Source organism: Pseudopodoces humilis, chromosome 4 (assembly GCF_049639895.1).
Source record: "Pseudopodoces humilis isolate 2021_Gansu_Grassland_sample_001 chromosome 4, ASM4963989v1, whole genome shotgun sequence".
NCBI lineage: Eukaryota > Metazoa > Chordata > Aves > Passeriformes > Paridae > Pseudopodoces > Pseudopodoces humilis.
The window spans coordinates 44,076,343-44,103,501 of record NC_142203.1 but is presented as its reverse complement, the minus strand read 5'-3'; the positions used below and the strand labels follow the sequence as shown (position 1 = coordinate 44,103,501).

At 38.2% G+C, this 27,159-nt stretch overlaps 1 protein-coding gene across 2 annotated transcripts in view; it reads left to right on the top strand.

Moving 5' to 3' along the window:
- Positions 1–27,159, top strand: part of ADAMTSL1 (ADAMTS like 1) — a 178,788-nt gene that overhangs the window by 135,005 nt on the left and 16,624 nt on the right. For both annotated transcript variants that reach the window (XM_014252195.2, XM_088054554.1), the window contains 6 exons: positions 1,384–1,537; positions 2,781–3,921; positions 9,685–9,812; positions 13,301–13,429; positions 17,771–17,950; positions 19,742–19,876. In XM_014252195.2, the coding sequence (XP_014107670.1) occupies positions 1,384–1,537; positions 2,781–3,921; positions 9,685–9,812; positions 13,301–13,429; positions 17,771–17,950; positions 19,742–19,876 (1,867 nt within the window). The remainder of the gene's footprint in view (positions 1–1,383; positions 1,538–2,780; positions 3,922–9,684; positions 9,813–13,300; positions 13,430–17,770; positions 17,951–19,741; positions 19,877–27,159) is intronic.

Genomic DNA, 27,159 nt, shown 5'->3' with positions numbered 1-27,159 from the left:
ATGTTCCTCTTTGGTGTCCACCTCCACAGGTGTGCTTTAGCCATCTGGCCAAACCATTAAGACCCTTCCAGTATAAACACAAGTTGCACTCAAAACAATAAATCCCTGCCTCTGTCCATGCCTCTTCTTATTCCATCCAAGGCATCAACGAAGGGTAATCTTATTAGGCTACATGCCCTTTGTTGTCAAAACCTAGATATTCTGTTGTCAATACTCTTTTCCTCTTGGGGCAACTCCAGTCCTTTCCTATGATAAAGAGAATAGAAAAGGGGGAAGGAACAGGAGAAGAGGGGAAGGAACAGGAGAAGAGGGGAAGGGGAAGGGGAAGGGGAAGGAGATTCTATGAAAATATAATTTTACTTTATAAGGTCAAAGCAAAAGCAAAGGTTCATGCCAGTAAGCATGAAAATCATTCCACATCTTGCAGTCTCTGCCACCACTCTTCCAGTCCTCTTTCACAGAAGGTAGTGGAAATTGTCTTGTGGAAATTGTAAAGGAAATGCCAATCACCCTACAGAGCAGTCCCATCTGCACCCTTCTTACAGGGATCTGTCTGGGAATTTTACTCAGATTAGTGGATGTTTTCATAAAGTCTTCTTGCCAGGAGACACATAGCCATTCTGGCAGTGAAGGTGGTAATTACAGTTCTCTACCCATTTTCTAGCTCTTTTTACAGACTGTTGCTTCGGTTCCAGTGCAAAGGCACTACCTGTATTTCATTTTCCACAATGTTATATACATAAATATGAAACTGAATAGTCATGATTAAGTCCATCAAATAATGTCCACCTGTGCAACAGCCTCTGCAGTCTAGTATTAGAGGATTTATACTATTCAGTGTAAGCCATATGTATAACTACAAGGCTGAGGTAATGAATTAGTGACTAAAATATTCATCCCTTTATTATTCCTAAATATATTTGCAACAGCAAAGCTTAAAGATTAAGCTTAGGCCAGATTTTATCACACCAGAATGCAACTGTGATCTGCAATTCCATGAGGTCTGCTCTTGGACATGAGCTGGAATTTTTCCAGCCAGCAGACACAGACACAGAAACAAAGTTCAAAGACTGGTTTGAGCTGTAGCACAGTACCATTGAAACAAGGGACACCATCTGACAGAAAAGTGAAAACAGGAGCATGGAAAGAACCTAAGCCTTACAGGACAGAAAATAACAAGTATTTAATCTCTTTACTGTGCCTGCACTGTTTGTAGGTGCATGGTCAAATGCTGCTCTTCTTTATTCTGCTGCAACATTTTGAAAACTGTAACTGTTCTATCCTGTGGTGTGTGTATGCAGTGTGGATATGGGAGGTGAGGAGGGAGCCTGTGACGAGGAGCACCTTTTTTGTTTCTCCTAATGTTTCTCATCCTGTTCCTAGTGTTCAGTAAGCTGTGGAGAAGGCACACAGAGCCGAAATGCTATTTGCAGAAAGATGCTGAAAACTGGGGACTTTGTTATCATCAATTCCTCACTCTGCCTCCCTTTGCCATTCTCATCCTTGATCAGGCCTTGTTTACTGAGCCCCTGTGCAAGTAAGTGGAAAAGGTGTTTGGCAGTGTCTGGGGAAAGGGGATTGGAAGTCCTTCACTAAGAAATCCATGCTATTTCCTGCTCCACAGCCTTCTTTCATGGTAGTATTACTCAGTCTTGTGGAGTGGGTTTTTCTGTCTGTGAACAAGTCAAGCCAGTGGAGGAGCGCTACGGATTTCACTAATGGAGCTGGATGTAAGCCAGTGTGCTGGAAGGGAACCACTAGTTTCTGGAAGAACTGGCTCAAAATTCTGACCAAAATCTAGATCTGAATTTCACAGCTGGAATGTAGAGGCTGAGAGATACAGCACAGCAGCCTGAGGGCTGGAGCAAATAAACACTCTGCTAGAAAAGCTGCAAGGAAAATGGTTGGTAAGGGATTGCTGACAATCATTTAGAAACTTTTTGTTTCATTATGTCACTCCAAATCCTCTATGACCTGAGATTTCTAATGAACCACACAACACAAGTTAGATGTATTTTATGTTGGTAGTTCATGCATTTGTTTTCGCTCATCACAACTCTGCCTGTATACTCTTCCCTATTTTGCAGTAAGCCAATTGGACATGGAAAAGTCAGCCTAGCTTCAGCTTGACTCTGAAACTGCTGAATGTTGGGTGTATAGGGAGAAAAGAAGATCTGACATTTAGAACCAAAGCCTGGACTGAATGTTGCATGGTATTTACTAATAATGTGCCCATGCAGCTTAATTTAGTGCTTTGTAATAAAGATCTCTGACACAGGTATCAAGAAACCAGAAGGACACACTGAACTAATGCACTTTAATAGTATTTACCATGTTTTTAAGCCTAGCCAAGAGAGTTTAGTTCTGTTCAACATTACTCCTTGAGGTAGAAAGACTTTCATTCTTCCTTACTTTTATGAGCTGCAAGATCATGTTGTTTTTGAAGGTTTGGATGGTAAACACTTGTCTATTTGGTCCATTTCTTATATAACAGTCTTTGTTTAAATACTTTAATAACAAGAGCTATGTTTCCACTCAAGTTTTTTTTCTCTCCCACAAAGCTTTTGTTCCTAGCTGTTTGGTTTCTGCATATACTCTACTTTCACATTCCTGAAGTGTGTCTTGTGATTCCTCTTATTTTGATTGTTCTAATTTAATGTCCAGCAACTGGTGGTCGGTTTCTCTCATTATTGTATAATGGGTCAAATGCTGCCCACAACAATGTAAACTAGTTGTTTTGTTTAGTGGTATCACATACTAATTATATAATGGTGTTTCAGGGCACAACAGACCAGCTCATAAGCAAAGCCCCCATATTATGGCTGTAAAGCAAGTTTACATCCAGACAAGGAAGCAGAAGAAACTGCATTTCATTGTGGGTGGACATGCCTACCTGCTGCCCAAAACTTCTGTTATCCTCCGATGCCCTACCAGGAGGTTCCGGAAGTCAATGATCACTTGGGAGAAGGATAACAAGAGGCTTGTCAGCTCGTCTCACATCACGATTGCACCCTATGGCTACATGAAAATCCATCATCTGAAGCCTTCAGATGCTGGGACATACACCTGCACAGCAGGGCCAGCCCGGGAGCATTTCATAATTAAATTGATTGGAAGCAACAAGAAGATCATTGCTGGGCAGCCAGCTGGTGTTAGGGAGGAAGAAGTCATGAGAAAGGCCGGCTTAAATGATGCCTTGCGCACAGAGGATAAACAGTTCAATGGGATTTTCTTCAATGGTAGCAAGGCTGAGAAGCGAGGGCACCTTGCTAACCCCAGCAGATGGTATGACAATATTGTCTCAAGGCTGCTACAGCTCAGGGGCTGGCCAGGGGAAAATTTGGAGTCCTGGGAAGCCCAGGAGTCCATGGAGAGAAATGCATCCTCAGAAGAGGACCAGAGCCGGGAGCATAGCCTGCCATTTACTATGGTCACAGAGCAGAAACGCTTCGATGATATAATAAGGAATTTGTCACAACAACCTGAGGAGCTTAAAGATATTTACACTGAGCATCTTGTTGTGCAGTTGGCTCAGGAGATTTTCAAGAGCTACTTGGAGCACCAGGAATTTGTCCTCAAAGCATCAAGGCGAAAAGTTGATTCAGCCTCCGTGGAGTACCCTCTCCACAGACGTGTTTCTGGATTTACCAGCTCCCTGAGGACATCATCTGCTGAAACATTTATTCCCACCTCTGTAAACCTGGCAAATGGCTTATACAGGCCTCATCAAAAGCCTGCCATCCTCCGAAAGATTTCAGCAGCACAACAACTTTCTGCTTCAGAGGTTGTCACCCACCTGGGACAGACAGTGGTCCTAGCGAGTGGCACACTGAGTGTGCTGCTTCACTGTGAAGCAGTGGGAAACCCAAAGCCCACCATCAGCTGGGCTAAGAATGGAGAGGAAGTGAAATACAATGATAGGTAAAGCATGTTATTTAACTTTTAAGAAAACAATTGATATTTTGACTCATCACTTTCCATGTTTTACCTCCTGTCAGTCCCATGGACAAAGCCATATTTTGCTGTAGTCTGATTTCATAACAGAAAGAAGGGCAAGTGCATGGGAGGTGGTAAATGGGTTAAACAGGCCACTGTAACTCTTCAGCAAGGTCTGGATGGTGGGTCAGATTTGTGTGGCAAACAGGAACTTTACTTCTGTTTAAGTAAAAAAGACAGGATTATAGAGTAATGTGGACATAAGGGATATAAGTGCCTAATACATTCTACAGAGCACTCTGCATCCAGAGACTGGGAGCCTTAGTTTATTTTCCCTGCTGAAGGCAGAGATTTTTGCTATGAAGATAGATATTGAAATATGAAAACTGGTCACTAGCTGTTACTAGTGTCCTCTATCAGAGCTGAAATTGCATTTCTCCTAGTGCTCCAGGAGGGCCTGACAGACAAGGCTGAGGTAAGAGAAGATGAAGGAGATGAGGCTTCGGCCTTCAGTGTATGTATCCATGCATTAAACTGACCCAGGATAAACCTCAAAGGGCATGACAATCACCACGTACTGCATATGTTCTGATGAAGGCCATAAACTGTGGAACCACACTGCATGGCTCTTTGCAGCTTTGCTGTCATCTCAACAGACCTATCATTTAGCATTTGTCTTCTCATGTGAATTGGTGAATCCTCATCCATTTAAATTCTGGAAGGATGGTCACAGATGTAACCTGAGAAGCTGACATAACAGAATGCTTTAATCAGTATACCACAACAATTATGTTGTCTTTCCTTCAGGTAGCCTTTACTTTCTGTCACTCCACATTATTAATTTGTGTGGAAGAGCACACAGAAAGAGGTCATTTTCGGTACAAGTTATATGCTTAGATGTGTTGATAACACACATTCTTCTCATGCGTATGCTTGAGATTTTCTATTTTGGTTCTGTTCTGTGAGAAATCAGTATATAAGAACACAAAAATAGTGTAGTAGGCAGTAATAATGAACAGCATAGTAATAATGATCAACAAAGTTGTCAAGGATCTGCTAGCAATTCCTTCTGCACAAGATACCACAGCTAAGACATATATAGATATAGATATAAATATAGATATAGATATAGATATAGATATAGATATAGATATAATATTTTATATATATTGTGTTTAATATGTATATAAGACATATACGTAATAAGGTCATGAGAAAAGATAGAAGCAAGACAAAAAATTAATTTCCAGTGTGCTGCCCTTGGATCATCCACTAAAATCTTGATTTAGGTAAAATTGCCCCTTCTATACAGTTATGAAATTCGTTTATTAGCTCCTTCTTTAATTTGACTATTGAATCAATGAAAAAATAATTGCTTTCTATAATGATCTGAGTTTCCTGGTTCTTGCCTCTGTGTCTGAAGGCTAATAAGAATATTAATTTTTTTTAAAAAAGGTAACTTTTGAAGGGGTAGAGAACTGAGAACAAGAATGTACCTCTGGTGGAAATCACACGCAGTCATAATCATAACTTGGATATACAGAATCCTTTCATTCGGACATACTCCCGTGAAAATATCTGTAGGCTCCCCCCAAAACAAGTTTCATACATAAATTTTCATCTAGTGGTTATATCCCATTAGAATTAGGCCATTGAGTTGGGTTTTTTCTCTACTTGAAATAACTGTAACTTCTGTGGTATCCATGAAAGTGAAGGGATGCTACATAAATTTCACATATGAGTAATGCTAGACGCTACAGTCATGAGAAACTGGCAAGTTTATTTCACACCCTATATGCTGTCATGGTACCACAACAAGTAGATTAATTTAGCTGAAATAAAAGACACATGATTCCTGAAATTTTAGTTCAGATAGTTTTATATATAATTTCTCAATTCCTTTTCAATCCTTTTTTTTTTTTTTCCCCATTCAATTTCACTGAAATAGGCTTAAATATTGTGTTTTGCTTCTGAATTATCAGTCAGTTGTGTGTGCGCTCAAAATTTCCATCAGAAAGTCTCAGGAAGTATAACTTATTTTCTAGTTAGTGTCATAAGTCGTTGACAACTCTTCTTTAAATGTTGAGGCAGTTTTCACTTTATGAACTTCCTTTTGTACTCATCATTTATAGTTCCCACAGGCTATTGTTGGGGGGAAGAAATGACCATGCTCTGAGCTTCAGATGTAACTCAGCATCTATATCTTTGGAGTTAATGGGAGTTTAGAAATTGTGGTGTATAAAAAATTGTTTTGTGGATTTTTTTGCAGGGTTCTTTAGGAGCAGTGTTCTGGTTTTGGCTCAAAATGCTCTTGCTGCCTGTAAGTCAGTAGTGTCAATGGAAGCTGAAGTTTAAGCAGCCTTACAGTGTACTGCTGTAAACTGCAAGGCCACAGATGTAAAACATGTAGTGGTGTTGGGTATGCTTGAACTGTCCTCCAGCTCTGCAGTTTGTTTTCTTCGTACTTTGCCAGGCTTTGAATGGAGAAGAGGATTTTCCATCCCACCTCTGTCTTAATGGGAATAAGAAAATAAGTAGAGGTGGGGTTTCCTGTACCAGTATCAGAGAGAGACACTTTTGCTGAGAATGGCCAGACAGTAGTGCTGAAGTTCCTCAGGTCACACCCGACTGAATGTACTGAGATTTCAGAAGTATCTGGTTGGTATTGCAATTCTCAGATAGGCTGCTGGTTTTAGGTTGGGTGACAGCGACCTGTTTTGAATATAAAAACCACTGAGATAAAGGTATTCACTTTCACATATTGTGGCCATAGATTTTATCTGAGCCAGTGATGTCCAGTAATGATGCTTGATGTATGGCTCTATTCTCATTGCCCCATTCCGTGAGCTGTTTCATCCACCTGAAAGTATGACTCCTACTGCATGGCTATCCTTGCAAAAATTAATTTTCTTTAGCTTTAGTCTGGGTACAGTTACAAAAATATATAACACAGGCCCTCAAAAAGTGCTGGTTTTCAGTTACTCAATAGAATGAAAACATATGACACAAATAGCTTTAACAGTTGAAAATATCTGTGGTTCCAGTAAAAGATCCCCTACTTGTGTCTGCATATGCAGCCTGAGTGCATATTTAACTGCAGACTCCATACTCTCTCATAAGGTTAAAGCATCAACACCAGCATGGGTTCTGAATGCCCTTTCAGAGCCTACTAGTATCCATACCAAAGTTTTTAGGCTGCTGTAGATGTTGGAAAATGTATTAATTTAGAGAAAATTCAGATTAGGTTCCTTAGGAATCTGTGTTAAAGGTGAAAAATCTTTGAGGAATCTATGCATTGTTTAGTAAGCCTTGTAAGTATGCTGCAATTTCTGTCACTGGGGATCCATTGGTAGCTGATAATTCAACTTCTCTAAAATAGAAATAAGTTTTATAAAAGGACATGATGCAGCATGTGAATACTAAGTGGTATGGAGATAGGTGTTTGTGAGGTGCTGTCTGATTTAGCCATTGATATATATCCTGCAAAATACTTTTTTGTCTTTGAGGCAAAGTGTGGAGCAACTAAGATGAGACTAATTAAATATTAAGCTGTATTATTTTCAGTCTATAAATGAGATTCTGAAGACATGCTAGTGACATAAAGAATTGCTACAGTTGTTTGTTGTTTTTTTTTCCCACCCCTGACAAGCAACTCGATACCTAACAAAAATAGCAGTCTATGAGCAAGTAGGGAATTCAGCCAAAATAATTCTTTACAAAGAGGAATAATAAAGCATCTGCTCTCAAGAAAAGCAGTTATGCCAAACTGGGATGCACTAATAACAGAATTACTGAAAAGAAGAGGACATTATATTTGTTTCTGGAGAAGGACATTAAAACCTGGGTTGAGAGGACAGGAGGATGGAGCTGTTTTGGAGTTAATTTTTTTTAAAAAATCAAGTATCTTCCTGGACTACTTCTATTTCTAAAAATATTTGTGCTGGATCTTGAGGTGACTGAAACTGACAGAGAGAGGTTTATGTCAGGAGAGGTGATTAACAACAAAAAAAATTATGCATCCTTGTGTTTTATAAGGTGTAATATTAGGCAAGATCTTTTCTCAACCTGAAGATGTCAGAAACATTAATTAAAACTATTTTAGGGATCTTGTAAGCTAGTTTGGTGTAGACTGGAAGATCTGCCTACATACTATATTTGCAGACACGCAGACAGAACACACAGAACTTTTAAATGTTACAGGCTGTTATAATTTGGGACAACTTCTGAAGATTTAATTAATTCCAGGTAATGATTGAAGCAGTCAGTGTTAAACTAAAAATTTATGTGTGAGATACTGATGCATGCAAACATTAGTTCTGCAAGCAAAAAAATCTGTTAGTTACTGTCATTGTTAGCAGTGGCTATCTAGTCAGCCCTGCTTATGACTAAGAGGTAAGAAAAACAACCTTGAAAGCAAAAGTGGGAAGGGAATTAATTCAGCCATTGGTGGTTTTTGTGTGAAAGCACAGATGCAATTCTAAAAGTATTAAAGTTTTTTTGCAAATGTGGAATTTTCTAAGCATTTACAAAACTTGTTTAACAGACAGATTTTTTATTGATAATGACTACTTTTATTATTACTCAGAAAAGGGTAAAAAAAAATGTTAACTGGAGTTTTTTCCTATAATAGATTTTTCTGGGTGGCCCTAATCTGGTTTGTTTTAGAGGTCTACCACCCACAGTGTTGTACAAAATAGAGTATCTGTGGCTTTTTGGTCCACGAGACAAGAGTTTTTATTGTGAGGATGGGAGTGTAAAGAAACTCATCAATTCCAGGATCTGTGTGCAGACTTTCATTGCATGTGTTTCACAGGCATATCCCTCCCCCAGTTTTACCCTTGCCACTGTCAATCACAGCTTCAACTACGTTTACAAGCAACAGCTGCTGAAAGTTGCTGATGAGAACAGTATGATTAGATATTACCAACAGTATCAGCTAAAAAGAAAACTCAGAGAAAGCAGCAGTAATCATGAGACACAATGTGATGAAAATAAGGGCACATAAGCATTGACACAAACCCATGGATTGAATTCTTGCTGAAATAGGGGTATGTCAGGACCTTAAGAGTTACAATGCTGCAAAACCAGACAGTGGAAAGAAGCAGTTCATCAGAGCACTAAGACCATATTAATTCCATTTAACCATAGGCAATACACTGAGCTCGTGGTAGGCTCCTCTTACTGGCAGAGGAAAGTGTTCAAGGAGAAGTGAGAAGTCCTCTCTATTTTCACTGACTATTAGGGAAGAATCAAGACTGCTGAGTTTGCACAAGATGATCACCAGTAAAAGAATCTGAACCTATTTCAGGCTTTAACACTAACCCTGTGGTTCACTTCTTTCTGCATAACTTCAGCATGTTTCATGATTTTTCCTTTTCAATAATTTAGCTTTTTCTTACTATTACTATTCCTATACTGCAGAACTGGAAGATAGCAAAGCTAGGGAACTCACTCAGCATTATGCAGCAGACAAGGAGGTTTCACTGGGCAGATGTCCTAATTACTCGGCAATCTTTCTTTAATACGCATACCAGCAATAGAGGAACTGGGAATGAGACTAAAATTTAATTTAAGTAATCACAAGTGGCAGTCTCAATGTAAGAATTTAAATTGCTTCATAGATTTTAAAATATAACCTAAAGACCTGATCTATAAAAAATATTACCTAAGCCTGAAAATTCCCAGTAAATATGTTCATGTTCACATAGACTAAAAGACTATTACATCTTTCCTTCTGCTTTATGCCAGGTTGCTCCTTCAGCCTGATGACTCCTTACAGATTCTAGCACCCGTGGAATCTGATGTGGGTTTCTATGCTTGCAATGCATCCAATGCCCTGGGATCTGACTCTGTCTCCATTGCTGTCACCCTAGCAGGTAATAGTTTAACCTCTGTGATTGCAGGATGGTCCATTGTTTGTGTGAATTTGGGCAGAAGTTGTTTGTGGGGGAACAGATGGCTGCTAAAGCTGTGTAACATGCATCAACAGAAGTACACTGGTGAAAACACAGGGTGTGAGCTCTGCAAAAACCTACCTGAGGCATAGTCCAGCTTTCATAAATAGTTCATGAGGTTTATGTGTCTCTGCAAGACATCAATGCTTTTTCTCACTTGTATCTGACATGCTCTTAACACAGAGCTTATCCTGGTTATTTGCAGCCTATAGGGACAGTGCAGTCCAAGCCTCCCAACTCCTGTGCTTCATTTTAAACCTAACACTGATCTCTTCAAGTATAACAGATGGATTGCAGGACTTCCTAAAGTGTACATTAGGCAACCCAGAAAACTTCCAGAGCTGAATAACTATCTTTCACAGTATCAAACACTTTATCATATTCAATCACAAGTGTGGCTGACACTGTTTCAATTGTAGCAAATGAAGGTTCTCAAAAAATTAAATTCTGTTTTTCTATTCCTCTATTAATGGGTTGTAAAGCAGACTAAATATCCTGTGCTGGGTTATAAATAAATTCTAAAGAAAACTCATCCAGACAAAAAAAGATGGCAAAGAGATTTAGAAGCATGAATCCAGATTCTTCAGGGTTCCCTAGCAAACATGGTCAGCAGGCTCACAACCACATCAGGACTAGCAGAAGGGAGCAGCAATCACAAATAAAGAGCTGTTCAGAAAGATATAGGAACGGAACAATGACAGGACAGAGACTGTGACAAGACAGAGAGGATCCTATTTATTACCAAGGCAGAAGTAAACGTGCTAGGAATGCTGGAAAACTTACTGATTTTGCAGACTTATCCATTTTGCTGCTTCAGCATGTGAAATGCTTGAAGGCTTCCAATGCATAGGCAGCAACCACCAGCTGCCATTGTATCCTTGTATGACTAGAGGAAAGAATAGCTGTTTGTAAGCTTTAATTTTTAAAAATCATTTTTTACACCAAACACAGAGAAACTTCAGTTAAGAGAAGCATAAAGAAGATGCAAGAAGGCAACAGTGGGTAACAGTAAAGCTTATAAGTTCAGTAAATCAACTAGAAAGAGACTTTGTCTCATCTTTTAGCAGAACAGGTGAATCTTCCAGAGCAAAAAAGAAAGATTTGCATTAGAGCTACAAATTATATGTAGGCAAAACTGAAGAGACTGATCCTTTTTACACTACTACTATCAGAAATGCCTTTGCTGAACTCCAGGCAGCAGGGTAGCAGTGCTGCTGTTAGGGTAGTGTCATCATATTTTAGAGGAAGTAGCTCCACACTAAACCTCTAATGTTGCACCGGCATGAAGCTGAACATGAGATTAAAAAATCATCAGTAATAACTGCTATTCTGTCCACATTGTTCCAGTGAGTGTAAAAGCCATAGTTTTTGGAAACTGTGGAATTGTGGAAACAATTGTGGAAAAAAATTTGTATAACATTGTGAAAAATAAAGTGTTAGTTACACATGTGGCACAGGAAAACTTTTAGCTTTTTTGATTATAATTAATTATCAAAGCTATAATTTAAACTTTTAGGTGAATTAACATTCATGCTTCTCAGACTCAATCAGAACCCCTCTTAGGAACTTGTATACTTTTGCATTTCACATCCAAGGCAAAGAGCTGAATAGCCTATAAAATGAGGCCATAAATATCAAAGTGAAATACAGAGCAGTTTTTGGAACGAAGTAACAATCTTTTTGGCATAATGGAAGTATTTTCTCCAAAAAACCTGGAAAGCTGAGATCATCTTTAGAGGAATCAAGAGTGAGGCTGAAAGCTTATTTCATTGAAGAATTTTCTGATTCATTTAACACATGCATGGAAAAAAAAGACAGTGGAATATGCTCCTTTTTGCTTTCTCAATGGTTTCCTACTTATTTATGGGTTGAACAGCTAAAAGATTTTTAATCTTGTGGTGGGCTTATGGAAACCAATCAGGAAAATATAAGGCTGATGGATAACTGAAGAATTTTTATTTTCTTCAAACTTTGCCAAAAAGTATCAAAACTTTGGAATTATTTCAACAATGAAATGTAGTATTTTACTTAGCTATTCTTGGGCATTAAAACCACAAAAATAAGATAATGTAAAGTACAAAAAAAAAATACCAAACTGATATGACAGGAGTTCCAGATGAATGGTTATCTTTTAAAAGCCCTGAAAATACAGCTGGATGGAGAGATTTATATTTAAGACTGTATTAAATTTTCAGAAATATTCCATGAGCTCAATGAAATAAAATTCTTTTTCTCACATCCATCTTTTCTTTGTTGGTCAGCACCAAATTAACATACAAATAAAGCTAATGATAGACATTAGCCTAAAGCTGCAGCTTTTGGAGGCAAATGATGATATCTGGTTTTGTATCTGACCATTTATTTAAAATTGGGAAAGAAAAAAAAAGGTGTTTATAGATTTTTGGAAAATTATGTGTTTGAAAATGCAACACTGAGTCAAAGACATCCAAGTCCCACACCATTTAAAGCAATTGTGTTGCGTTCTGCTACTCCTGCAACATTCTGACTGCAGGGCACTTTCTCTGAGACAGGGGAGCACCTTAATTCAGCTCTTGTCAGCTCTGCTGCATTGGTCTTCCCTCTCAAAGGTAAGCTTGGGTACCTCTGACCTGTTTCGTAAGTATCCCTTTGCTGTAACCCTACAAAAGGATTTGCAGAAGGCTTCTTGAGCCATTGATGGTGGATAACTTCCTAAGTAATCCCACAAAGACACAACAGCAAACACCTTGACTTGCTGTCACCAGTGTTGAAACCACCACCACTTTATTGTGGGCAAAGCAGTATCTCTATTAGAGATAAAACCCTTCCCAATAGATAACCTGATTTGTTTTATCTAACATGTGTAGTAATGAATTAATACCATTTATATCCCTCATCTTCTTGTGCTGGCCATTATGAGAAAACTTTCTGGTTATGATATAACCAGTGTTATATCATAACCAGGGGTTATGAAACAGTGTTTCGCCTGTAGGTTAAGGAAACCATGATCAATGTGTAGAAACGGCTTGCATGTTGCTCTAAACTTTCTCTGCTGGGCCTGTAGCCATCACTCAGGCTCCTGTGTTTGGTCTTTACCAAAGGGAGGTAATGCAGTTGCAGCACCAGGCAAACATCTTGCTGCAGCTCCAGTTGTGCTGGTGTTTATTGATTCAGCTGGTTCTCCTGTATGGCCATATGGCTTTAATGCTATTCTGCCTCTGCTTCAAGTGTGCTTTTTCATTTTTCAAGACAGCTTTACCCATGGAATTTGGTGACACTGAAATATTATAAAAAGCAGATGGCCTCACATTTCATTTTCCTTTATCCACCTGTCTGTTGTGTGTACTTTCACAAAGAGTCTTCCAGCCCATCTATCCCACTGTAAGTCCAATGTGCTTGGTATGATAAACTGTGATGCTTCTCTTACGCAGGAAAGCCACTGATAAAGGCATCAAGAGCTACCATGATTAACACTGAATCACCTGCTGTCACTGTTGATATTGGAAGCATGCTGAAAACAATCCAGAAAGCAAATGTTAGCATTAACTGCCAGGTCGCAGGTAAAAATTTATTCTCTCCTGTGTGGGTGCCTTTGGCTATAAATTTCTGCGGGATTCTTCGTTGTTAAATGTTAAATTGGCATCTCCAGGTGCAGCTGAGCGAAATTGCAAGGTTTTCCTAGGTCTCAGGCAAGCTTCATTGTTTCCATTAATTCTTACCACAGAACTGGTCCTCCTTTTATCCATATCAAACTAGGCAAGTGTAGTGGCTTAAGAAAAACTGGCTCAAAAAAAATTTCACTCCATGGGACAGGCATCAATGTAAGAGATACACTGTATGGTGTGGATGAAACAAAGTTGATGCACATACCTGTTAGGGATGTTTGACAATACACAAGCATGGACTGATTAATTTCATCACTTACAGGGTTTTTAAAAATCACTCCAACTAGTTTCTTCTTTTTCTGCCAAACTTATTTTACATTAAAGGCTTGTTAGTGCTCTTTTTTTTCTGTTTTTTTTCCTTTTTTTTTCGTCTCAGAAGTGCAGGAGTTCAGAGGAATTCTACTGAAACAGGATTTTCCCTAAAACTGTTTTCCAGTCAGAGACTGAATGTCCCTTAGTCTAACAGTGACAGGTTGCCTCTTTCCAGTGGTAACCAAAATAGATTGACCTTATCTGTGTGTGGCAGTCCTGTGGCTGTTGGTAAGAATGATATTGATATTGGGAGGAGGAGCTGGGAAATCTCTAAAGACCTGGGACCATACCATGGATTCGTTTCACTTTTATGCATAATATGACACTCTCTTGCAATCAGACTGATGTCCAATGACTTTCAAGGAAGAAGATGAAAGTGATACCTGTTTTTTTCCCCAGGCCTCACCATGCTCATTTGCGTGGACATTGTGAGAAAGAGACTAAATATTACATTAACAGAAATTATTTTGGATTTCTCTCTCTGGGTTCTCTTAGCTGCCCAGACACATAACCCACAGATTCAGACAGTTATTGCTGTTGTAAGAGGTGTAGCTGTTTCTCTTCAGTATAAAAGAATCATGTAAACAACCGAATGTGACTAAACAAAGTTGCAACAGTACTTATAATATCAGAAAACTACAGGAGGGAAGCACAAAATGGTCAGGGGCACAGAGATCCAAAAAATAGATATTTTCTGAGAGGAAAATAATCTCTAGCAATTTTGTGACACTCACCCACTATGGCAATGTCCAACATGGAAAATTTAAGCAGTGTCTTCTCATCTAGGAGAAGGCTTTTTGCTATCTAGTAACTGTGTATTGGAATCTTCTATGACACAAGAAATTTTCTTAAATCCTAATTTTCTCCATGGGTGAAAAAAAAATCTTCTGCTACTGCCTCCACAGAAAATGTTAACTATATTGTCACCAGAGATTAATGCTCTTGAAATTATCTTAAAATCATAAACCACAAACTGTGGTTTACCAAGAGAATAAGAGAGTGAGTAATGAGGGCAGATATGTTTTATGGGCATTAGAATCCTAATTTCATAAAAAGAGTGTTAATAATTCAACAGCAATTACAAAATATGCTACCTTGAGAAATGATCCACGAACAGCAATTTCCATCAACTGTTTCACCTACACTTGAAAAATGAACCATCTCATAAAACCTGTAACATAGTATGAGAATAAATGCAATTTTCCTATTAATATAAGCACAAACTTTTTGTTTTAGCATCAGATTTATGATTATCCAGCCTTCTATATATTTTTGATCATCCTTAACAATCAATTCTAAGGATAAGAGTAACATGCACTATTTCTGCAGTCAGCAAATGTGTTGTATCTTTATGACTTCTTTAGAGGAGATGAATTTTACATCTGTATAGTTTGCTAAAGCTCCCCAGAAAACATTAACAATTAAATGGCTACTAAATCGTAGTAAATTAACATGCAACAGGTAATGCAATAACATCTGGCAATAAAAAATAGATTAGGATGTGAGAACAAAGTTAACACAGTTAGAAAGCAAAGTAGCATAACCAGAAATTATGTGGAGACTTGTCTAGATGAAAACAGTTATTCACACAGTCATGTAACACTACAGTTTTTTTCCTTCTAGTACTTTCTCTCTAGTCATGTCAGAATGTCCTGAGCCAGCAAAACTAATGAGAGCTGTTCTAGGTCAGAGTTTGGTCAGAGTTAATCCCATTAATATAAGCTGTGTTTCTATCACTGTGCTGTACAGTCTGTGGTATAGGACCATGCGTGTATTGGATCTGGATATCTCAGCTCATGTAAGGACACATCTTTACTGAGAGGCAGCAAGACAGCAGAATAGATACTTACAAGAGGAATATTAAGATCAGTTATGATATTTTCTACAGCTACATTTTCTCTCAAGGGCCAGAAATACACACTTGCTGCTGACAGGTGTTGATAAACCTGGAGAAGGTTTCTTAAAAATAAGAGATAATGGAAGAGTACACAACCAAAGCTTAGGGAGTAATTTTATATTGCTTTTCAACTTCTTACGACAGGCATAAGCACTTTCAAAGTCTGTCTGCTGAGCTGAAATCTGTAGATATTAACTAAAAGACAAGAGAAAATAGAATCATTCTGGATGCATTAAAGTTTAATTGGCACCTGATGTGATTTATGTCAAGATAAAATTCCATTTCAGTTTTACCACAAAGACATTGTTGGGGTTTTGATCAAGATTGAAAACCAATATTATTTCACTTGACATAACTTCACTGCTTTGTCTGTAGAGGTGAAGGAACATATTTTTATCTATTATTAGGTGATTGTGGTCAATTCCAGACTTCTCCAAAACTAATCTTAGGGGAACTCCCACACAAAAGTCACTCAGGAGTCTTGCAGATGCCTGTGACTTCCAGCTGGAAGATTTGCTCCAAACTTCAGAAAGCCAGCAGCATTTTGGTGTGGGTAACTTGGCTACTGTGTGCCATTCCACTTAAAAATAGGATGTGAGAGCAGTTTGGATCACATCAATATCACTAGGGAGCTTTCTGCTGATTTCAGTGCTTAAATTGTGCATATATTCATTTGCATACCAGAAGCTTCAAGAAATATGGCCGAGACTGTTACTGAAAATACAGTTTGACGTGTAAGGAACCAGTTGTAAAAATCTAGTTCATAGGGCATTCTGCAAAATGTCATGTACAATTAGTGACTGTTGAGTCAGAGCAGGTTTGGAAGGGTGGCTTAGAATATATTACCCTCCTATCCTTTATCTCCTTGTGTCTTTGTTGTCCCAATTTTCAGTTCTCTCAGTTCTCCTAAACAGTCCTTTGCTCTGTATTTCATCTGCATGCTGGAGGTTTTATTTTCTAGTTCTTGCCTTGGTTTATGGCCCATGTTTACTCATCAGCTATACCAGATTGTGAAATAGAATTCACTATTTCAAGAATATTGTGGCATTGGAAACTAGTTACCACTGTTAGAAACTTGTATTGCAATGATTGCTTTCTCCCAGAACCACTGGTTTAGCAAAATTATCTCAATTGGCTTATGCAATTCTGTTTGCTAGTACCCCATGCAGGCTTTTTGTGCTGGATACACGCACATTGATGGAGGGAAAAGCTGAAGAACAGACTTGGGTAATTACTCACCACCTAAAGTCTTGCCTGCCCAGCAAAGCCAGTTCTGTTTCCAGCTGGCACCTCTCAGACTTTGAGCCTCTGTGATATTTCTGCAAGGGAAACACTCAGCCCTCTGTCCTCCGGCATCCCCCGTAACCCAACAAAGCCGATTGAAATGCTCTTGCTACCCCTTGCGGCAGTGATGCGACATGATGGTTTTGCTCATCCCTGTGATGGCTGCCTCCTGCTCCCATCTTGAGGCTGCCTGTGTCACTGAAGGTGGGAGCTCAGAAGAAAATGAAACTGCTACTCATTGACATACACTGCTCATCTTCCCCAAAGCAAACTGCAGGAACAGCTGTATCTGAAAATCTCCTGTTCGAGTGGAAACAATGAAGACAGGGGAAAAAGCTTGTAGAATACAATCAAAAAACGTTTTTTGTAGCACTGGTGGACATTTTGTAGGTAGAGTGTACCTTTCTTAGGCTCAACAGCAATACCTCAATGTTAGGGGCATCTCACTTTTAACCCGTTTCTTCTGCTGCTGCTGAAGTGCAGAGGAATCTGCCTTTGTACGCTAGCAGCTGCCTGCAAGAAGCACATTAATTGTGACTGTTTCTGTATTTATTTAGTTGTTTAATTTGAGTCACTGCTCTAAAGGACTGTGGCCATACATATATATAGATTTTCACTGTCCCTTCCCCTTTTTATTTAGCCTTCACTCAGCACTCATCTCTTCTTCCACTCTTTGTCTTACAAGTATTTTTTGCCTTGTAATTCTTACTTGTGTTAGTTACACTTTGCCAATGTTTTTCCAGGTGTTCCTGAAGCAAAAGTTACTTGGTTTAAGAACAAGGTCAAGCTGTCCTCAACTCACCATCTGCATGATGGTTTGCTGTTAATACCAAATGTTTCTCTATCAGATCAGGGGTTATACTCCTGCAAGGCAGCCAATCTTCATGGGGAAATAACTGAAAGTTCCCAGCTGTTGGTTCTTGGTAAGTCTATTGCAGCAATAGAAATGTGGCTACTGGCACATCCAGGTGGCAGAACTAATCAGATGTTGTGGAAAGAGGAAATGGCATGCAGGCAGCCCTGTTCTAAGAAAAGCATCAGTCTCCATTTCTACTCTGAGCAGCATCAGCTGAAGCAAGGTGGTGGTGAAAGGAAAATGGATAAGGAGAAAACATCTAAGGATAGGGTTTGCACTCCTTAATTCCAAGATACTCAGTTTAACTCTTTCAAACTTGCTAGCTAAGAAAAGCATTTATTAACCATATCTTAAAGTGACTACCTTAAAATGAGAGTGATGCCACCTTTTCCTGTGAAGTGCTCTGTCTCCACTGAGCAGTCTTTCCATCCAAGGCTGTGTGATATTGCCTCACTTCACAACAGGTGCATAAAACCAGTGCACTTCTAAAAAGAACATCCCAAGTTCAGTAAATGCTGAATTTTACTTTGTTTTTAAACACTGGACAAAGAGCCCATCTAGGTGATTTGAAAGAGAGTGGCAGCTGTGAAATATGAATGGAAGTGGTACCTGGTGGGAACTGGAAGTGTGGGAAAGGTGTTTTCTTTCCTAGTAACTCATCTTGTATCATTTCTGCATGCCTGGAAGATTAATGATCCAGCCAGACTTTTTAAGTACTTTAGGAGTGCATTTGGTGGTAAAGTCTCAAATTCTGAAGCCTATTCCCCACAATTGGGGCAACACCATTAGAGCCATTAGAGCATCCACTAATGCTCTCATTTTTCATAACTAGTGAGCTTCCAGAGGATGTACAACAGTGAGATTTCTCTGTTTCACAGACAATACTAAAATGAAGGTTCACACTTTTCTCCTACTAATCCAAACTGACTCCAGAATATCCGTCAAAAAAAATAATTTGGATAAAATCAGCTGAGTTTCAGCCTATAAATAGACTCCCAGATGATCTCTAAAGCCTTTTCTTATCATTATAAATGGCTTAGGTTTTAAAGATGGTAAGTTACTGTGAGTTATGCAAGCTGCTTATGTTTGTAAGCAAATTACATTTTTAGCTCCTTGATGAAACAGAACAGTTCAGGCATCCTTGACCTGTACTCAGCAGTAGAAAGCTTACATAATATGCTCCATGATCTAACTGAAAGGGGATGAAGCCACTATTCATTTTAATCACATATCACATAATTTTCATGACAAACAGAATTGGGAATGCTAGGCATTACCTCAATTTTTAAAATAGCGTTGTGATTAGTAAACAACTAAATCCTGCAGTTCTCAGCATAGACTGATCCTCTTGAGTGCTGAACTCTTAGTCCTTTGGAGTTCTGCCTAAGTACACCACAAGATCTGGCAGCATTATAACCATATGTAATTAGAGCTTGATCCAGGTTGTACCAGACACTAAAAGTTTTTCACTAATTGTCATGAACATTTGATTTGGTTTCTATGCTCTATACATTAGCTTTTTCTTCCAAGCTGCTATATCTCCTGGTACCATATAACTCTGTCACATATGAATAGGGTCAAACAGAATGCTGTGGTAGCCTCCAAAGATAATTTCTTTCAGTTTGTGGTCATATTGATCCATATATTATTTAAATAATTTCTCCAGTACCTTACCTAACATGAGGCAAATTTTCAGTAGTTATCCGAAGTTGCTTAATCTGCCTCTCTGAAATGGGCAGCACAGTGAAAGGTCTAGGAATGTCTTGGGGGGGGGGCAGGGAGGAGGGAGGGTTCTATATCCCAAGACGTTTTCTGCTATAGTATTGCTCATCACTTAATTCTCCCAATCTGTTACCAGAGCCTCCACGACCTCTTCCTTACCTAGAAGAGTTGACAGCAGTGCTTAGCAGTGCTGGGCCCAACACCCATTCAGTGCTGACTTCTCCTTCAGGAACAAAATTGACTGTCAGTCCAGGGAGCTCTGCTCTCATAGGTAAGTGCTTTAATATTTTTTTATTTTGAAGTCTTTAGAGTTTATATTACAGTTATGCATCTGGTTAACCATTACATTAAGGATTTGGTTATCCAGACATGGGCACTGAGACAAAAAATGTCAAACCAATAGTTCATTGTGAGTCATAATCACTGCCAAATACTTTTTAGATCTCAGAAATTAGTTTTTTTTAAAAAGGTCCTTTAATTAGTCCAAAACTGCATTCAGACTAAGAGCTCCATGGTGCCACCCTTTATATATACACAGACATCTTCTAAGAGGTGGAATCATGGATATAAGAGGTAAAAACCTTCTTACAGGTTCTTACACCCTGTAAGGAGCAGTCCCTACCCTGGGGGGCTGGCAATCTTATTCAACACAAAGACATGGCAGACCAGTGTGCTACTTGATCTAAAAGAAGAAATGTTGGTAATTCTGTTTCAATTTTTCTTCTACGTTTGGGTAGTTGCCTTGCCATATGCCTGCTACTCATGTTGTATATCCTTCTCCAGGATACATATTCTTCAGGATATAGTTTTGCCTATTCCTCTCTACACATTTTGATCTTGCAAGCTCTCTGTTTTAATCTGTTCATTTTATTCCTCTTTCTTATTTCACACAACCAGTGCTTGCATGAAGCCACATAAGGAAATCAGCCCCAATGTATGATTTTCTTCTTTTCATCCTTTTCTGCCTTCCATATATATTTAACCTCTTTACACAGCAAGTTCTTTTATATCCTGTAAACTCCTTTCAGGTCTGTGAGTGATTGTTTGCAAAGAGATTCTCATTCTTCTCTAAATTGCGGGATATATTTATTTTACAATTTCATTTCACAGACTGCTTTGAAACTCTATTAATTGTCAGGCACTAATGTGTCCTCTAATGAACACATTACGGCATACCACAAAACCTTGTCAAGCCCTATAATTTCAGAACTATCTTTTCTTCTTTTAGGGGTAGGGATTTGAAACTTTTAGGAAGGGTTCTGTAGATGTGATGTCCTGAGTGTTAATCCATCTCTACACCTTCCAAAGCATTATTTCCTCACATTTAATAGCAATTTTAAGATTTTATTTTCACAATGGAAACAATCTATTTATGTTTTTAGTTTTGTGTGGTTTACTCTTCCAGGTATCTGCATTCATCTGCATACATTTGCAATGGCTGTCAGCCTGCAGCTCTGGATTACATTTCTGCTTGCTCAAAAACTGCACTGAAATAGTCCTCAGTGGGGAAAATATCATAGGTATTTATTAGCATTGAATAAATCATTTTGAGTATGGTTTTATTTTTCTCACTGATTTAGGACTGGGTCATACTCCTGTTCCATCTCAGATTTCCAAAAAGAGGTCTTAAGGATTTTCAGGCAGTTTTTATTGTTTAAGAGCAGTAATTGAATGACAATGGGTGTTCTGCACTGCCTGTATACAACCATGTCCAGATCAATTTCATTTGGCCATGTTGCCCTGTACCCTGCTGTTTCACTTCATGGGCAAGGAAATTCCATGGATTTTAATTGCGAAATAGCAAACCAGTTTCATTCTTGAGGCAGTTCCCTTTACTTCACTGGTGTTTTACTGGTTTGAATTTGAGCCTTGTTATTATTCAAACCTACAAAAATTTTCTGAGATAATTTTTCTAACAAAAAATCAACATGAAATGGGCTATCCAGTCAATTAGAAAGTTGTCCATTGATTCCTTCCATTCTACTACCCACCCAATCAACTTTAATCCTGCTAAGTCGTTCATCACTTACCATGTTGAGGTGTTGGCTCTACATTCTCTGGATGTCCCGTATAAGAACGTTGGGTATATAAATTGCTATGTGTAAGATCCCTTGTCTGTGCTACTGTTAGGCACTGGCATCTCTTGGGATTCAAAAGGCATTGAATTAGACATGTATTTGAAAATCTAGGCATATGAGGATTTGTTGAATAGTGAAGGAAATCAGGATATGTGCAAAGGAACAGAGTGAAATGTGAAGAAAAGGAGTGATAAGTAAGCTCTGGGTAAACATTTTATTTTACAGAAGTTAAAGACAACAAAGGTGAAAAATTATATTAGAACCAGGATAAAGTCATGCATAGGTTTCCCAGAGTTTAAGAAAAACGGGAGTCAAAACTTCATTAAACACTGGCTTCATGCCCTTTGGTGGGGGGTAAAAAAAAATGCAAACAGAAAATATTAATACAGCAGTGGAAGTCTAAAGCTGCAGATGAGAACTTGTTTGGAAATTAACAACTGTATCAAGTATAAAAAAATTTATAAACTGAGCTGCAAGGACAGAAATAGAACTTTCAGGTTATCATACATTCTATACACTGTCTTTTACAAAGTGGATTTGTGCAACGCTTCCACCATCATTTCAACCATGTGAAACTATTAACTTGCTGTCTAGAATCATCTGCTATGGGTTTCTTCTACTTAAATTTCAGGGGGGTTGTGGAAGCTAAAGAGCAGTGTCATAACACAGATATTTGGTTTGGAGGTTTTTCTTCTCATTGCAAGGGTCATTGAGCAGTCATTTATGTGCCTTCACAATAAAAGGAGAGGAAACTATCTGTTAGAAAACCCATGCCCTGCCCAACAGGGTCAGCAATATTTTTATCTTAGATACTGCTTTTGCTTCTAAAGTTTTGAGATTCCAGCCAGCTTTCTAGGCCCAACTCATCATCCAGCTGAAGAGCATGATGCAGATGGTGGCTTACACACATTGGTGCTTAGCCTACTCTTTAACAAATCCTGAAAATATGTGCAGTGAGCTGCACTCTTCCCCAGCCCTTACATTCATTGTCAGGTTGTAGTAGGCACTTGTGTGTTACCTGCTATCCCCAAAGCAGAGCTAGAACACCCATGCTTGAAAATATATCTGGGTTTTATGGTAATGCAAATTGGCAATCAGTGATGAGCCACAGACCATCACACACATTCTGATGTTCTTGGTTCATGGCAGGCACACAAAAAGACTTTACATTACACATAAGATAAAACACAGTAGATTTCTGAAATGACACAAATTTACATTTTTGTGGAAATTTTTCACATTAGATCTTAATCTTATAAAGGTTTCTGTCTTTGTGACTTTTTAATCTTGATTACGGTTTTCCTGAATGTTAATGATGAAAATATTATAAGGAACACTGCTCTTTTCGCCACAGAAAAAGCCTTTTGTTTGTCACCTGATAAGAATTTTGGGGTTTAAATTAAATTAAAAGAACATCCTAAGCACATGTATTTTCAGTAGTTTATCTGTGCTACAAGTATCAATGATTTTTTTTTCACAAGTCCTTAAACAAATTTCAATAAGTCTTCAGCTTTGTAAATGTAAATATTAGCAGAAACCAATGTTGTAGGATCCAGTGTTCTTGATTTCTAACACTCCTGAAGAAAAGGCTTTGGACTTATCAAGAATATCTGTTTTCATTTGGGTTCAAGCTTGTTATTTTCTGTATTTGAATATAATTCAGTGGGAAACTCAGGATCTTACAAATCTTTGTGGAGATTCACTACAACTTCTCATATATGTTGAATTATTATTGGAGACCAATAATCAGCAGACTTGGCAAAGGAAACAAAATATTATTAAAAAATATGTCCTTGTTTCAGCACTGAAGAATCCTGAACATGTTATAATTGTGTTGCACAGTGAAAGATTAAGCTTTAATGACCTTGATATCTATACATTAGTTATATTTAAGTGAGAATTTTTGCAGGAATATTGGAAGAAGTTCCAGAAATTAATACTTCTAGGAATATGAACATGTAGTATTCCTTGTAAAATTTCAGACTGAAGTAAAGAGGACAGAAGGAAAATGTTATTTTAGGGAAGCTGATAATATGAATAAATGGGGAAAAGCCTAGGCAATTATTTGAAGTCTGGTTCCCATCCCTCCTTACTTGTAAAGGATACATGAAAATTACTGTGATGTTAAATCACAAAGTGTATTTTTCTATGACCAGAAAAGTAAAAAGATAGAAAAATAAATACTGCTGCACCGTATTTATGATGTTCTCCTTGATTACTTCCGTATTTACTCACTTAACAATTCAGAAGATTATTTTACTGTCAGCACTGCAAACATAGTCCTAAAAAGCAGGTTTCTTTCTGGTTTTATACATCATCCCACATGACTACAGAATTAGAGCAGCTTTGCTGCCTGTTTCACTACTGCTTCAGAAGATGACCAGCTGCACAACAAAGTCTTGTTCTGCAAATAACAATATTCAAAATGCAGCTGTTTTTAAGACAAAGTGATAACAAAAACATGCCACTTAAAAGATACAAAGGATTTCTCTGTTCCAAGTTTACTGTATATCACTCTGATTTTTCTTCTCCTGGCAGTAGCATATCCCACTCATTTTCTAGTAGAATTGCTTAGGTTCCCAGAAAGCAGAATCAAAAAAGAGTCACCTTGATTGCAATGGCCAGCCTTTTGAGTATGAATAAATTACTTAAAAGGTCCAGCTGCCTTAGAGCCAAAACCTAAAGTTCAGAGTGGGGTCAGGTTTTTTTTATTATTTCGGATGGGATCTGTTCAAGCCTGTGACTAGTACTCGCCAGTAGATTTAAGGGTTATCTAGACATGACAGCAGACAGAAGAATTAACCTAGATGTTTTTGCATGTTCTTGGGTGCATTATAGCGAGCCAAATGTACAGCTGGCTGCTTTAGGAGAAGAACCAGATCAGATAGATAGACTAATGTCAGGATCAAACTCTTTCAAGCAGAGCCAGAGAAGTTAATGCTGCAATTGCGTGCTGTGTCACAACATCTGGCTCTCATAGGACTGACACTTGTTCAAAATCAGTGTGAAAAGTAATAAATTATCCCAATGAACACAACTGATCTCATCAGTACAGATTTCTTTCAATGTTTGGTGATATACTTGAGAGCAAGAGTATATCTTCTTGAAAGCATGTTTTCTTGTAATTCCCCTTCGCTCTTCCCATCTCTACCATGAGCCTCTTTTAAATTTTCCTATATTTGGGAATTATTGCTGTATTAAAATTTGAAGCAGAAATGCAAAATAATTTGCAATCTGCTCAAAGCTAGCAAAAAGAAAATTCATTAGTAATTACAGCTAAATTGGCATCTGTGCTCCCCTTAAGGAAAAAGACAGATGAAGAAGCTGTGCAGTAGGATTCAGATAAAATCATGACTAGCTGATAAGTTATTTTGCATGATGCCATTATTTTCATCCTCATTCTCTGTAAAAAATTAGCCATCATGTTTAAAAAGAAGTTCTCATGCTAAAGAATATTTTTAGCAACTTTATTTGATATTACCATTATGTCTAGTGTGATGAGGATAAAGTACCAGGTACATGGTTCATGGGATATTCTGTCCTTCTAATTGTGTTATCTGTTCCTTTCAATTTTTTTCTCAGTGAAAAGTCTGCCTTGTCACAATATTTGTGAGAATTCCCAGGTAGGTACATGATCTTTCTGTAAAGACTAGAATTAAAAGTAATATCAAGATTATTCCATTTTCTTTGCATTTAATTGCCTAATCAGACACTATCACATTGATTACATCCTAAATATTGTATGAAGTTCATAAAGTGTTGAAGCATCTTCCTTCTACATCAGAGTAAGCAGACTGTGTCAGACTACACTGTAGTATTGCACTGAAATGTGTGGCTTTTCTTTTGCATATACATGTTACCACTGAAGATGAATAGATCACGCGGACACAGGTCGAGGTGTGGTGAAAGAAAGAGCAGAGTTTATTTTTCCTCCCAGGATTTATAGGCTTCTTACCACAGCCAGGGATTGGATGGTCAGGATAACACTTTCTCACTGCACTGGCCATGAGAGATGCCCATCACAAGACGTGTAACAGAAAGAATGTACACATATCTATGTTTATAGTTACTGTCCTGGGAAAGTCCTTAGAAAACTATGTTAGCAAGCTCAGAAGCTGAGGTTTCAGGGTGACATATACACACTCCATATATTTTGGATTAAAAATTATGTGATGATACCTCTGAATGGTTGAATGTTTTGACTACACTAAAACAGTGTTTGTTTCTCAGGCAATCAGACACTAGTCCAGCTATTTCCAAGCCCCGAACAGAGGGTCAAAATAGTGACTGCCTCTAGGCAGTCTGCTGTTCTGAGGTTTTTTCCTGCTTGCTGTTTTTGTGCTATGAATGATCTAATCTGACAACCATTGATCTACAGTAGTGGTCGAAAATGCTTCCATATAAAACAATATCACTGGCCTCTGGGGTGACACTTGGTGAATTTTGAATTTGTTGTAAGAGTTACAGCCCTTGAATGTTTGTCTCTAAGCTTTACCTGAATCACCAACCTAGATTTTATCCTAATGAAAGTAATGCAGAGCTCCATTGAGACAAACCTTGGTGGGTAAATAGGAGTAACATGTTTGCTGTGGGTATCCTGATATGGATACCTCTCATTCTGCCAGCTTCCTTCACATAAAATATCCTTGCAAAAATATTTTTGCAAAACTTTTGCAAAACTAGAGATTTATTCTAAAGCGTTAAGGGAGTTTGAAACACTCTGGGATTTCTGACATGTTGACTAAAGGACTTCTCAGTTACAAGTTTTGAAGCAACATCTCCCTCTATGATAGTCCTCAAATCTCTCAGGACAGAAGTTATAGCCCTTCTGGAGCAAGCATCACTGCCTTTCCCAAACCTGTCACCATCTCCTCTGCATTTTGTATTTTCCAAGTGCCACAGGAAATGGATGAGATGCCATTTCAAAATGTAATAAGTTTATATTAGGTTATGAAATACAGAAAAACTTCTACAGCAGTATTGACATTTTTATCTTGGTAACTGCATTATGTGCCAGCTTTTGCTCTGTCTTTTGTTGAACTCCTTGTGCTGTGCTGTTGTTCAGTGCTTGTACCATGAGTCCCATCTGACTGCCATTTTTCTTCCATAAATGGACAGTTTACCTGGAGCTGTGGCAGTGGTGGGGTAGAAGTTTATAGTTTAACTCCTTTTCCATTTTTGTCATGAACTTAATAAACCTATCAGTTAGCTTAGGTGGCTGTTTGAGTATGCTGCATCCATTACTGTAGGTTTTGATTTTTGGTTTGCTGTTGTTGATTGTATTTAGAACAGTCCTTATTTATACATGATTCTCAGTGTGTAGGATTTCTGTTATAAGACTAGGTTTTAGGAAACAGTATTAACTACCAGAGCTTGAAAATTCTCTTGCTTTTTAATAGGCCCACTGTGTGTCTGTGTATTTGGGAACATTTTTTACAACTACTTGAAGCTGGGAATGAGCCTGACTCAGTTTTTG